A 13679-nucleotide genomic window follows, 5' to 3' on the forward strand; every position below is an offset into this window, starting at 1 on the left:
CTCACTTTCACTTGGCGTCTGATGGCTCTTCGCACCGGGTTATGTTCGGGACCGGCTGGGATATTTCTTCGAGATTTAAGTAGTGCCACCGTTCGGTCCGATATCCAGTGCTTGAATGCGCCTGGTTGGGTCGTGTCACAGGCAAAATTCCCAGCACTATGCAAACAGGTGGCAATCTCGTCCCAGTATAAGTTCGCATCTGATGGTGGAGCATTTGGAAGAGACTCTAGAAAACGTCTGATACTGGACTCAACCCTCGACTGAGGTCTCCGTTGCAAAACCGGATACTCGCTTACTAAGTGCCTCGTTACGGATTCGCCGACACTATCCCACACAATCTGTGATTCTGAGACGACGGTTGTCAAGGGCTTGAAGAGCTCCCCTCTGACAGCCACAACAATCCCGTACTGTCATCACACGCACGTCCCTTAGGATTCAGGGCTATGCCGCACTGTAGCCGTAGGCGTCTCAAATTAGAGAACACGACACGAGTCTAAGAAATGTGTTCATTAAGCCCATTTGTCACATTACAACCGGAACCAATACTACTTCCAGGATAGGTAAAACACCCGCTCCACCCCGCATTCACTACGGATCTCTTATTAAAATAGGCACTTTCAAGGATTCTCACCAGCTGTCTCGATAGCTGGGGATCCAACGGCTTTTCTGTTGATCCCGCTGTTTACAGTAGACTGCATTATATACGGTGTATTATGCATTATGTACATCATCACGTATACCACTGCGTGTTAAGCATTGCATGTGTAATGCGTACGTAATATATAAATATATATAACACGAATTATATATTGTACACCACTGTACATGTGGACTGCGACCTTTCGGCCTGTACTTGGCCGTGAGTAGACTTTGAAAGAAAAAAATTAGTATTGGTGGTCTTTATATTCCCACATTTTCGTGATAATTTCCCCTCCGCTTAACTCCGATAATCTCACGACGTTCTCAATGAATGACGCTTCTTCCGCTGTCTGGACGAAACATTCTCGTGCTTGGCCATCCATCTCTCCAAATCAGAAGAGCACTGTATACTGGCTAACGGAATCTTCTTTCTGGCCTCAGTCTCACCATGTGAGGCTTCCTTAGCCACTACGTTGATTTTGTCAAGCCCCGGAAACACCGATTTCGGTTTCGTACACGGCATGTTGAATTCCCGGCAGTCTAAATTCCCTACTGGCTAAATCACAGCTACCAAAACAATATAGCGCTTTGTTTCAAACTCTATTAGATCTTGCCTCGTAAATCAACGCGCCCCTATTTCGGACTCATTTTCAGTGGACTGCAACAACTATTTGCTGAGTAGACACAATAGTTGCATGTTTTGAGTTTAACTGCGGCACAATCTGAAAATGCAGCTTATTTCACTGGTCGAATTCTGAAAGAGCTAGTGTATCATTATTCGGTCACTTTCTTTTCTGTTAATCATTCTCCATTTCCAAACTTTCTTTTACCACACAGCTATTCCGTGCAGATCGAAGGTCGAAAGAGCTATGCCATTTTTGAAAGGTGGCCGGTTAGCCATCACTCGTACAAAGAAATACTTGGAATCGGGACGGCTGATCTTGAATGATGCGGTTAAAGTGATAGCGATCCATCACCTACCCGATCAGAACATATCCGAGGGTTGTGACGACTTGATAAAGTGGTTTTTACCGCCCTTGCAATTCAAGAATCCGGAAGTCCAGGTATCTGCCTTGAACTGAACAAGTTAATCCAAAGCAGATAATCACTTTGAAAAACATATGTCCCACCCCATTCGTCAGAGTGTATCTTGAGCATGATGAGGAACTGTTGATCGACTGTTCTTTCCGGAAAGGCATTGAAATACACGACCATTTAAAGTCTATCCTAGGCAAGCCACTTCATTCAGCTTCGACGCCAAAATTTGATACTCAACTCGAGGAAAACCCAGCCAATTTCGGTGCCAAGTGAGCCAACCTGTGGATTGAATTATTTTTTAGATGTCGTCGACAGTGCATGTGCGAGGTGTACGGACAAGTGCCATGCTCTGCACACGTCGGACGTCCAAAACCATGGCCTGGTCAAGAGCCAACCCTTCCAGTAATAACGGGTGTTACCGACAGATCAGCCACCATGGAAATCAGAACACCCACAGATGGAATTATTTCGCCCTGAGTGACCGATCTCGTTATGTACACAGTGTTTCATACAATATATCTTTTTGTAGTCTGGTCCAGAGGATTGATGGCAGGCAAAACAGCCACGCGGTCGTTGTGAGCAGTTTGCTGTAGCATAGTGAACTGGCACTCACTTCATCAACGGATAAATTTCTCCTCAACAGATTGGCAATCGGGTCCCGGAAACCTTAGTCACGCGGGCGATCTCTTCTGTTGGCTCCTATCAAGTGGGCGTAGTAGAGTCTACAGGTGACGATCAACCTTAATAGCATGACTTAACAGGAACTCATCACGATACTATATGGTGAATATATATATATATATATATATATATAGCGGTGAAATAAAAAATGGTGGAGCAGTGCATCACCACCACAACTTGATTAGGTCATACATGGAGCAATGTACCAAGTTTTCCACCGTATATATATATATATATATATATATATAGACCAAAGCAGGGACAGTCTTCACAATTTCCTCACAGCGATTCATGGACTACGTAAAAACAACGGGAAATTAAGGTGCGCCTAAGGAAACCGGAAGACTTATTCCTTTCCGTTCTTTCCGTTAACGGCCATGTAAGTATTTCAAAATAAAGTGCCCACTTAATTGGACACCTCACTGCACGGGGCATGTCAGATTCACGTTATCGTTCCCATTGTAAAGCTAGCACTTCACTGGTGCGATTACTCACTTGTTTCCTCGAGGTCGTTTTTGGGTGGGCACGTAAAACTCAATTTTCCAATCAGTCCAGAGACGATCAAAGACCCCAGAAGCCCTGCCCCAATTTCAATGCTTATCGGTTCTTGGAGACGAGATTTTTCCCAGTAATCTGCATACACTGGTAAGTCGAACAAAACAGTCGAGATATGTTTGGTTCACATTGGTCATATCTGCAGTAAGTGATGCGTGACCGCACGGTGTTCTTCCCAAGAGGTTAAATTGCATGATTTGGTGAACGAGGTCGTTCCCCAATGTGAGGATCACTGTGACAGAAATAGTCCGTTTCGGCAAGTTGGAGAAACCTTACGGCGAGTCTGTTCTCCAATTATCGGCTTTAACAGCCCAGTCAACCCAGCAATTCAGGATCGCACTCAACGCATACACTTACTTAGTGTCACGATTACAGGATGAAACGTTCGTACTGAAGTTGCCAAACCCCCCACCTAATTTTATTGTGGTACAAATGAACAATCATGATCTCAAAGACTGTATTGCCGACAGTATGCGAAATGCAGTACTGTGTCTAACTATCAAATCATCTTCAACTGATCAGCTTTGAGTTTCTGCAGCTGAGCCCGCAACCGCTCCACAAGGGCAGGTAACCCAGATGAAAGTTGGGTTTCGACACAATTCTGTGCACATTTGAAGGCTTTTTGTTGCGCCTTTCGGATTTCTTCATCGGAGGGTTCTGGTTTCAGTCCATCTCTTGCACGATTCGCACATTCAGAACTACACTGTTGCACTCGGTTCTGGAAAACGAGAATGCAGAAGAACCGTAGTTAATGAATAGTTCTCCTTAGGCGGCAATTTATATGGCTAATTGAGGGCGCCTGATTACTTTATAAGGCACAATCAACGTAGATACTGCCATGTAAAGAAGACACGTGAAGAGGATCTCCAAATTTCCGGTGTCAGTCTGTTCTTTATCGAATTGCCTGGGGTATTCTGGAGATACTGGAGGAGGGGACTGTCAGATGCAAGTTAGTGATCAGATATGCGTCCCGGAATGACCCTGATAAAAAACCGTTCAGCTGTAACACCCTCTTAGTACCAAGCTGTCATGCCACCCGAAGGATGCTACCAGGTTACCCAAGCATAGATAAAGGAAGTCCAGGGGCAAACGTCGGGTTCGAACCACGGGCGTTCTGGTCATTAAACTCGTGCTTTAATCACTGAGTCATCTCGCTTAATGACAGATATTCCCGTCGAAATTTCTTCCCTGATAGCAATGCCATTTTAAAACATATGAGGGCTGATAGCAAGCACCAAATACTGAAGGCAGTATCAACGGCAAGACGCAAGGATACTAGAATTTCGCTTCCGAAAGTGTTATTCAAGCTATCCGTAGGCGCCTTGACAACATTCTGTCAACTCACAAGCTCTGCAACTGTTTTTGCTATTCTAGGCTCGGCACATAAAACGATCCGACCATGGATGAACGGTGAGTGGAGCACGCTAAAATGAGTAAGCCTGTTTAGCCTAGGCAAACGAGGTCAACTTCTCACACTGCAGCTTTGTACAGTTATGCTGTTCGGGAGAATCCAGCTGGCCAGTAACCAGAAATGATATTCTGAGAAACGGGCCGCAAAAAACGAAAACAAAAGAACTTATCTTGCGAAAATAATGACAGTGGTCTATGTAGCATACCTCGTCATATACTATGCCCAAGACAAGATGCTCTTAAACGCATTGGATCGCATGGGAACAATTATTTGCAAAACAGTGAAGTGCAAAATCGTAGGCGTCATACCCCTTAACTTTTCGTTACCAAACGTGTGGAAATGATCAATGCGCAGTTGGTTTTGCACTGGAAGCAATGAAGATACTTGCTCCGTCTTAACGTTACAGGACTGAACTGAAGCAGAACAGCTATTTGTGTAGAGTTGAAATTACACGGCAAAGTACGCCACACCATTGAGAACACGGATCTTGAAGAATAGAGTACGAGTAAACATTTCAGAAGCGTGCTGAAAAAAATCCGGAGAAAAGTAACAGACGGATGGGTTGAATTATACCACAACCGTCCATGCTTCGTAGTTTTTACAGATTAACTATCAATATTCAGAAAAAGCTAACCTGAAAAGAGGAGAGTTCGGACTGCATAAGATTCTGTGCTTGTGACAGAGGGGATTCGCAGCGCTCGATGCACCGTTGTACATCAGTGACGGAGATGTCGGAGTTTTCCGAACATTGCAAACCACAACGGAAATACGTTGCCTATGAGAAGTGATAATGTTAAAAACGAGGGAGTACCAACCTGCATTTTTCTAAGAAACTCTTTATCAAGCTTGGTCATTGCACTTTGGAGGGTTTGCTGATATTGGTCCTGTAGTCTGTGGAGATCACGTTCCATCTGCGAAAAGTACAAAAGGAGCGAGCTGTAGACCTGGTAAAGCAAAGACAGTTACATGAAGCGAAGCACGATTCTCTGCGTGCAACTTGGGTAACTTGAATGACATACAAAGCTATGGACTTATTTCCTAAATGGTCCATGGGAATCCTATGTGTACTAACTGAGTGAGGGTAGTAACCCAGTACGAACCATGATGCTAATGAATGTTAGGTGAGGAAGTTTTTTTACGCTGACGACATCAATCGATGAACAATCCAGTCAAAAAACTTGAACCGTATGAGGCGCTATGTCTCCGTGCACGACAATTACGCTACCGATCAGCCACCAGCAGCTGAGTCATGGTGTTTAACCTCATCCAGAAGGTTGACAACTTGGGTCTATACAGAAATCCTTAAATTTTTAACAACGACCAGACAACAGCACTTTACTTCTTGTCCTTGCAGCTTTCAGGACAAAATCGAGACCACCTATGGAGGCAGCTCCAGTTTGTGCTTCCCCTTGTCCCTGGAAAAGGTGACCAACGCCAACCGAAAAGTTGAGTTACAGAAACACTGCTCTTGACTTTGTTTTGCCACCAGTAATCAACCTCAACTATGTAACCTACTCTAGATTCTGGATAACACAGAGGTGAGGCCACGACCACCGACAAAGGCAAACATCTTGTCGTTTAACTGCTTCTGCGTTGTGGTAGCTAACTTGACTTCCCTCGACTTGAATGGCAGCTATACGCCGAGACACAGCAGCTGGACTATATAGCTTAGTTGAAACTGGTGCTCCGGAGATAAGGAAAAATAAGAAAAGGTCCGTTGCGGTCGTCAGTGGGGCGAGATTGCCGACAAACGGCTGTTAGTCGCATGCTCTATTTTGCTATGCTATTTTTGCATGCTATTTTGCGCAGGAATATAATCATCGACAGCATGACATCAGTGTTCAACACCGATGCTTTGTTGCCATACAGCCACGTGCCAAGGGATATGCGCCGTACTGCTGAGCGGTCCATCCGTGCTGATGGATGACGTTTTGGGACCAGAGATCATCAACCCGCAGGCCACTCAGCCGCTGATTTTAAGTTTACTGGGACGGTCATGGCACAGATGAAGCTGGCTGTGTTAAGACATCCACTATCAGAGGTGGGTTTCAATGTGCACCTGTAGTGGTTGTAGCGGACATTTCCATGTCCCCTCAACCAACTTCACTTAATTTGTCCAGTACATGGGTGTTTACTAGATCCCACGACTTACCTGCTACACAAGCACACAAGTCACGTGACAAACGCCGTTCCACCCGCAACCTTGACCGACTATAAGTCAGTTCCTGTCTTGTACGCATCGGAACGATTCATATTTTATACACACATCAAACTTTCCTATATATAGGAAGCAACAACACAGTCAACACGCATGGACTCGCGCGCGCGCAGGGAGCAAGTAGTCAGCTAAACACTCCAAGTCCACGGACAATCATGGAATACGTGTAACAGCCAAACTGTGGAGAAAACACGTTCCCACCGTCCGGACTTTCATCAAGGAACTCTCACATATGATAAGTTCCTTTATTGACTTGCTCCCATTTCGCATTGTATTCATTTTTATACGTGTCGCAACCACACTAAATATCTCTATTAGTGCACATACGCCTTCTGAATTGCATTATGCTCATCATCAGCTAAGCACTAATATGGTGTATTCAGCAAATTCCATTTTGACACAGGAAATGGGAGGCGATGTCTTAGTATATATTGTATCTAACTTATGTTATATCATTATATGCATTGAAATGGTAACGTTCTCAATCTGAGTGCTGAGTGATGCACGCTATTAACGGTCCCGATTGAATAACACTTTGGAAAGTCTATATACCAAGCTACTGTTTAGTAGGATATACGAATACAAACAATGACCCCCTAACTGTCCAACCTTTTGAAGGACCGAAGAAACCGACCATCAAATATCACCCATAGAAGGGAATAGAGAACGACTGACATGTCTCAGGGAGTAAGATGTGTTCACGGGTGACCTCCAGGAGGATGGGATGTAAACCTTGATCGCCAGTCGTAAGAAGAAACAAGGTACGAAATATGCTTACCGAAGCGCGAGAAGACACCAGGACCGGATGGTTTGCATCCAGCCCTCTTCAAAGAAGGCGGAAAATCCCTGGTGACCCATCTGACAAAGCTTATTAGTATTATATGGAACGAATGGGGCATGTCCACAGTTATCCCTATTTTCAATGCATAGCTCCCGTGCGAATCCACACTCAATAGTTCACTGACAGTGCTGTATTTACGCACTAATTTATCAGATCCATCCTCCAATGCGGAGCTACCCAACCCACCTCCCCAAGTCATCAGTGAATTAAAGTGTGGCAGCTACAACCACTGTACGGCAAGTACGCGATTATTACCGCTGACAATGATGATGATGATCCAGAGGGACGCAAGGCACGTGATTGGTTGGGCGATAAGATCGAAATAGCAAGAAACTTATGGGACAGCTGGCGTGATACAGATATACCAAGTGTGACCTGTGTGTGCCTCAGCTTGGCAACAATGGTGCTTGAGCGATCACAGATGGTAAGCCGATGGGTCACCCGACTAATAGAAGACGTGTCACAGACGCAGCTGAACGAATATATTACCATTCATACTCACATCACTTGTTCGAACAATCGTCCTCTAGTCCTGACGTAATTATTCTGGTGAACCCACACCAAAGGGGGGAAGCACTGGACTCAAGTTTCGCTCTTATTAGAGCTCCTCAGAAGTGCATATCCAATGGCCGCGACGGGGTTTGAACTCCGGACACCTGACATGCAATGAGAGCGTGTTACCACTACCCCAACACCGCAGGTTGGACGCAACTGAATTTTCACGTCTGAATGGGCGAGCGTGTTCACGCTTGACCGATGTGATTAGTGCGCCCGATTCATCATCGAACGAGGACCCAGTAAATGTCCCGGTTGTGACGATCGACTGACCCGCCCGTCAGGACTTCCCAGCCAGGTGGCATCATAGACGCTTGAAGCCCGCTGAACACGTTAGCCCGTTCAGACGTGAAGACTCAGATGCATCCAACTTGCATTGGTGGTGGTAACACTGCCGCCTCGCACGTCAGGTGTCCGGAGCTCAAACCCCGGCATGGTCGTTGGATATGCACTGCTGATGAACTCTAATAAGAGCGAAACTCGACCCCAGTGCTTTCCCCCTTTGGTGTGGACTCGCCAGAATAATTAGACCGGAACATGAGGGCGACTGTTCAAACGAGAGCGATGAGAAGATGAAAAACACATATCCCGCAAACTCCACAACAGAATATATTATCACGGATGGAGTTGAAACACTTACAGTTTATCCTTATTATACCAATGGTACAGTGATTTTGAATGAATAAAACAGTTGAGAATTACCTTTTTCATGTTGTTCAAGTTCTCTACTAATACTTCGGCAACCGAGTTTCCTTTGAAAGACGATATAAGAAACTGGTCTTTCTTCGCTGTGTGGACCATAAAGTTCCACACTGTTCTTAACAATGAACCTCTGGACTGCAGTTTTCTTGTCAGGTCGTCCTCCGAGTTCTCAAAGCCAGGCATCTCACGGGACGACGCTTTTTGCTTCAGTGCGACGACGCCATGAAAATTAGTGCAATGCCCGGCCCAGATTTTCTTGCAATATGCTGCACTTGACAGTACTGTATACCGTAGTGTACGCCGTTCTACCAATCTGGTAGAACACTGAGATGCAAGTCACCATTTTCCTCCAAGTATGCTTATAAGGGCCACCGTCTGTGATGCAACCTATGTTAGTCTTATGTCCGTATCCGTCAATCAGGTGTGGCCCGATTGTGCGAACAAAGCTCGCTACATCCATCTAACTGAATCCGTCCAGTAGTTAGGGTAGAAAGAAAGCTGTCAGGTCAAACGCCAAGTGGAACTTGATATCTAAGTGTGCCCATTTGTTACTACATTTCCGGTGTTCACTTATCGAATTTTATGTTTGCCTATAATTTCGATACTCGACCACGATATGTAGCGGCCAGCTGACGAGCATTTGAAAGCAAATGGTCACTCTCAACATCTCAATGAATCAAATGGTATTTCCAGAACATTAAAAAAAGGATAAACACGTGGCACGAGTCAATAATTAGGAGCGTGTGAAAGACTAATAGTAAATAGATTGAGAGTAGTTAGTGGTCGATGGGAATAGACGTAAATTGGTCGGTCGGGTGAATTTCAACTTATACCGTTACCGACTGGACTTGGATTAATCATGAGAACACTGCTGCGTAACCCGGAGTTTAAGTGGAAATCTAATGGAATAGTTGAAGATTGTAGTAGTGGTGGTAGTAGCTGTATTCTCCTTCACAAAATTCTGCTCACATTTGGTAGTGATTACGGTCTACGAGATAGAATGGTTTGTACGATCCTTCGTTTTTATTGTCAACCAAGGGAAGAATGAGCCTGTTCTATTTTCATGAGGTTTCCGATGGATTTGGACGCGCGACCCACTGAAGGAAAATTATGCAAATGTATATGGAGCAACTGTGTGCAGCGTTGGAATTTATGTCATCTGTATGTGCATTTATTACTAAGCGTGAATTACAAGCACAGAACCGAAAATAGTCCCATCAACAACGAATGGCTATTTGTGGTGAGGCACAAAACTATCAAGACGTACACTCAAAGGCCATACAGATGTGAAGCATGGACCCTACAGCCATGGAAAACAAAACTAAGGACGAGCGTCGAATTGTATCAACCATTCGTGATAAAGCAAGACGACGATCGTTTCAGAGCAATAAAATGACCCGTTAGGCACAGATAAACTGTTAGCAGTTCACATGCATCTGTACCGCACAAAACCAATAGGCTCAAAAGTGGGAAGTAGACTGTGACTTACTGTCTGATCCAGATCCATAAGGAACTAAAATCCCAAACAGTGAGGGGTCACGACAATTCCTAATTCCTATCGGTGACACCCGGTTCTGGTGAGTGAGGGATACAGCAGCACCTAAAACAGAGGGAATCTTTTCTCAGGCATCTTCCTCATGGAGCACACAAATCATAGACACAGAACTACCTCACTTGGTTATTCAGCTCATCAACTCGCATGTGAGTTCCCATGCACTGCGTGCATCCCTACAATCTCTCTTGAAGAGATTACTTCAGCAATCATTTTATTTATTATTGCCAAATAACTACATGAGCATCATTTCACTGACGTAATCCTGCAACTGATATGAATCCACATGCGACTTTTATATATGCATCTTCCAACATCAGATCAGTCTAGGCTTCGGCGACCTGACGGTATCCCAGCCCTCGTGCTTCCTTCCTTCGGTATGGCACCGAAAGGTTGTTACAGATGAACTATTATCTTAGTATATTACCATATCAGTAGTGGTGAGATACGCCAGATGGTTCATGGAGAAATGAGCATCCCATCGATAGATCAATTGGTCGCACTTCACGAGTAACGCCGATTAGGCCATGTAGTTCGTTTGCCTTCTTCTGCCAGCATTGCATCGGATGGACATTATACATAGAAAGTCTGTTCAAGACTTCGTAATGCCCCATGGAAACCCCCCCCCCACCAGTCAACTAAATCAGTTTGGCAACTGTCTCATCGGATAGGAAGCGCGGGACGAAATAAATTATTGGTCAGTGGCCATTGCAGACGTCTGTCACTCAGCCTTCACTGAGTAGCTTTCGTTCCGTTACACCAAACAAATCAAACCATCCAAAATCAATGAAGCGATTTGGCTATTAACTATTAAGGCGCGGCTCTCATTAGCTTATTCCACTAGCGAAAGGTTGTTACAGATGAACTATTATCTTAGTATATTACCATATCAGTAGTGGTGAGATACGCCAGATGGTTCATGGAGAAATGAGCATCCCATCGATAGATCAATTGGTCGCACTTCACGAGTAACGCCGATTAGGCCATGTAGTTCGTTTGCCTTCTTCTGCCAGCATTGCATCGGATGGACATTATACATAGAAAGTCTGTTCAAGACTTCGTAATGACGCATGGAAACCCCCCCCCCACCAGTCAACTAAATCAGTTTGGCAACTGTCTCATCGGATAGGAAGCGCGGGACGAAATAAATTATTGGTCAGTGGCCATTGCAGACGTCTGTCACTCAGCCTTCACTGAGTAGCTTTCGTTCCGTTACACCAAACAAATCAAACCATCCAAAATCAATGAAGCGATTTGGCTATTAACTATTAAGGCGCGGCTCTCATTAGCTTATTCCACTAGCATACGAATTACGTGGCATAACTAGCGCTACCCATGGAATGTCACCAACTGAGCTGCCGGTGGAAACTTGATTTTTTCGTAAAATATTTGGCGTACCTAAGCCTTACTGATCTGATGTTCCCACCAGAATCACGCAACGACCTGGAAGCACTCCGGTCGAACAGACTTCAAAGATCTTCAACATGCAACGGCCATCTCTCTGATTCATGAAGTATAATAGGTCGAACAGCAACTTTGTACACCCTACCCTTGAGTCAAGCTGATATCACCTCAATCAATCAATCAATTTATCAGCCGCAAACCGTGTAATAAATAATAATCGTTCAGCTGTAGCACCCTTCCGGTGCCTAGCTGCCATGGCACCCACCCGAAGCATGAGGGCTGGGGTACTGCCAGGTTGCCCAAGCCTAGACAGGGGAAGTCGAGAGTCAGAGGTCGGGTTTGAACTATGGACCTTCCGGTCAGTAAATTCGCGCTCTAACCACTTCGGCCATCTCGCCCCCCTGGTTCCAGCTGTTACAGTTTTGATCACCGGAAAACAGGAAAGTGGAATACAATATCAAGCCTCGGAGGCGAAGGCGTGCTCAATTTGTTCGGAAATGGGGTAACTACACATTGAAGGTGATAGCTTGGATGAACGAGCGCCACGGACTGCAACTGGACCATTTCCGCCAATGTCATTAACCACTGGTGATTGGAGTCACAGGGTCCCCATCCAGGAAGGCGGCAGTTGCCCACCCGACTAAGTTTGATGGTTAGTGTTTCCGTACTTCGTTGCCAGATCATAAACTGTCCACCTCTCAGTCGCTTCCACATAGTACAGGGCTGGGAGAAAAGAGCTCTGTGAGACAGACAGTCTTCTGGCATGCGGAGTACATGTCCCAACCAGCGCAATCTATGAAGCGTGAGTAATTCATCTACCGCGGGAGGTTTCCTTCTTCCTAAGACCACCTGGCGTACGTCAGCATTACCATCTGATGTTCCCACCAGACCTGACCAATGCTGCGGAGGCACCGATGACCAAACACTGACATCTTCCGAATGTCCTCTACACGTAGGGGCCACGTCTCTGATCCATAAAGCAGTTACGGTAGTGAAGCATTGGTGTTGAACACCGATGTCATGCTGTCAATGATGATGATGCATAAAACAGTATGGATTGCACCACCGCGGTGTAAACTCTTCCCTTGACAAACAACTTCACGTCACGTCGGGGCCATAGGTGTCGAAGGTTGGCAAAAGCTGGCACCGATGACCAAACACTGACATCTTCCGAATGTCCTCTACACGTAGGGGCCACGTCTCTGATCCATAAAGCAGTTACGGTAGTGAAGCATTGGTGTTGAACACCGATGTCATGCTGTCAATGATGATGATGCATAAAACAGTATGGATTGCACCACCGCGGTGTAAACTCTTCCCTTGACAAACAACTTCACGTCACGTCGGGGCCATAGGTGTCGAAGGTTGGCAAAAGCTGCCCTGGCCTGTCCGATTCGAGAAATAATCTCATCTCCAACCAGTCCACCAGGACTTATGCAGCTGCCCAGGTAGACAAATTTATTTACCACGTCGATTGGCTCACCTGCAAGCGTGGGGTGTGGGTCTGATCCCACCAGGCTTGTAGCCGCACTTTGTACCTTAAAGGTGTGAGCCGCATGCCATACCGTGCATCATTATCATCATCAACGACAGCATGATATCAGTGGTACCTTAAATGAGCCGCATGCCATACCGTGCATCATTATCATCATCAACGACAGCATGATATCAGTGTTCAACACCAATGCTTCACTGCCTGCCGACCATGACTTATTTGAAAGCCTTATTGTAAAGAAAAGAATAAAGTCGGATGGGGAAGGGACTTAGTGCTAGCTTAACACAATCATTCCGAGGTCCCTACGCCTCCAGACATTCACTCAGGCAATCTGGATAGAAACTGACAACAAGAACGCCACTGACATCGGTTGGCAGCCATGTCTTGTAGTGTCTCCAACCAGGCACAGTGAGGCTCACACGGTCCCCATCCTGGAAGTTGAGTAGCACCGATAACACCCAAGCGTTTCGTGATATCCTTCATACTCCTCTGCCAATTCAAGGGTTGGCCACCTCTCTGTTTACGCCACTCTGAGTTGGGCATGGAAAACAGCACTCTATTCGGCAAACGATGGTTCGGCATACGTAA

General features: G+C 45.5%; 2 protein-coding genes across 2 annotated transcripts; one reads left to right on the forward strand and one right to left on the reverse strand.

The window, feature by feature from the left end:
* Window positions 1-1508: 1508 nt before the first annotated feature.
* Window positions 1509-2154, forward strand: T265_02207 (hypothetical protein; the record flags this gene model as incomplete). The annotated part of the gene is made up of 3 exons (XM_009166395.1): window positions 1509-1703; window positions 1741-1946; window positions 1980-2154. The coding sequence occupies 3 exons, from the start codon at window positions 1509-1511 to the stop codon at window positions 2152-2154; spliced, it is 576 nt and encodes a 191-aa protein (XP_009164659.1).
* Window positions 2155-3361: 1207 nt separating this feature from the next.
* Window positions 3362-11702, reverse strand: T265_02208 (hypothetical protein; the record flags this gene model as incomplete). The annotated part of the gene is made up of 4 exons (XM_009166396.1): window positions 3362-3631; window positions 4959-5099; window positions 5140-5235; window positions 11619-11702. 4 exons carry the CDS (start codon window positions 11700-11702, stop codon window positions 3413-3415), a joined length of 540 nt encoding a protein of 179 aa, XP_009164660.1.
* Window positions 11703-13679: the final 1977 nt, after the last annotated feature.

This window comes from Opisthorchis viverrini (assembly GCF_000715545.1).
Source record: "Opisthorchis viverrini unplaced genomic scaffold opera_v5_27, whole genome shotgun sequence".
NCBI lineage: Eukaryota > Metazoa > Platyhelminthes > Trematoda > Opisthorchiida > Opisthorchiidae > Opisthorchis > Opisthorchis viverrini.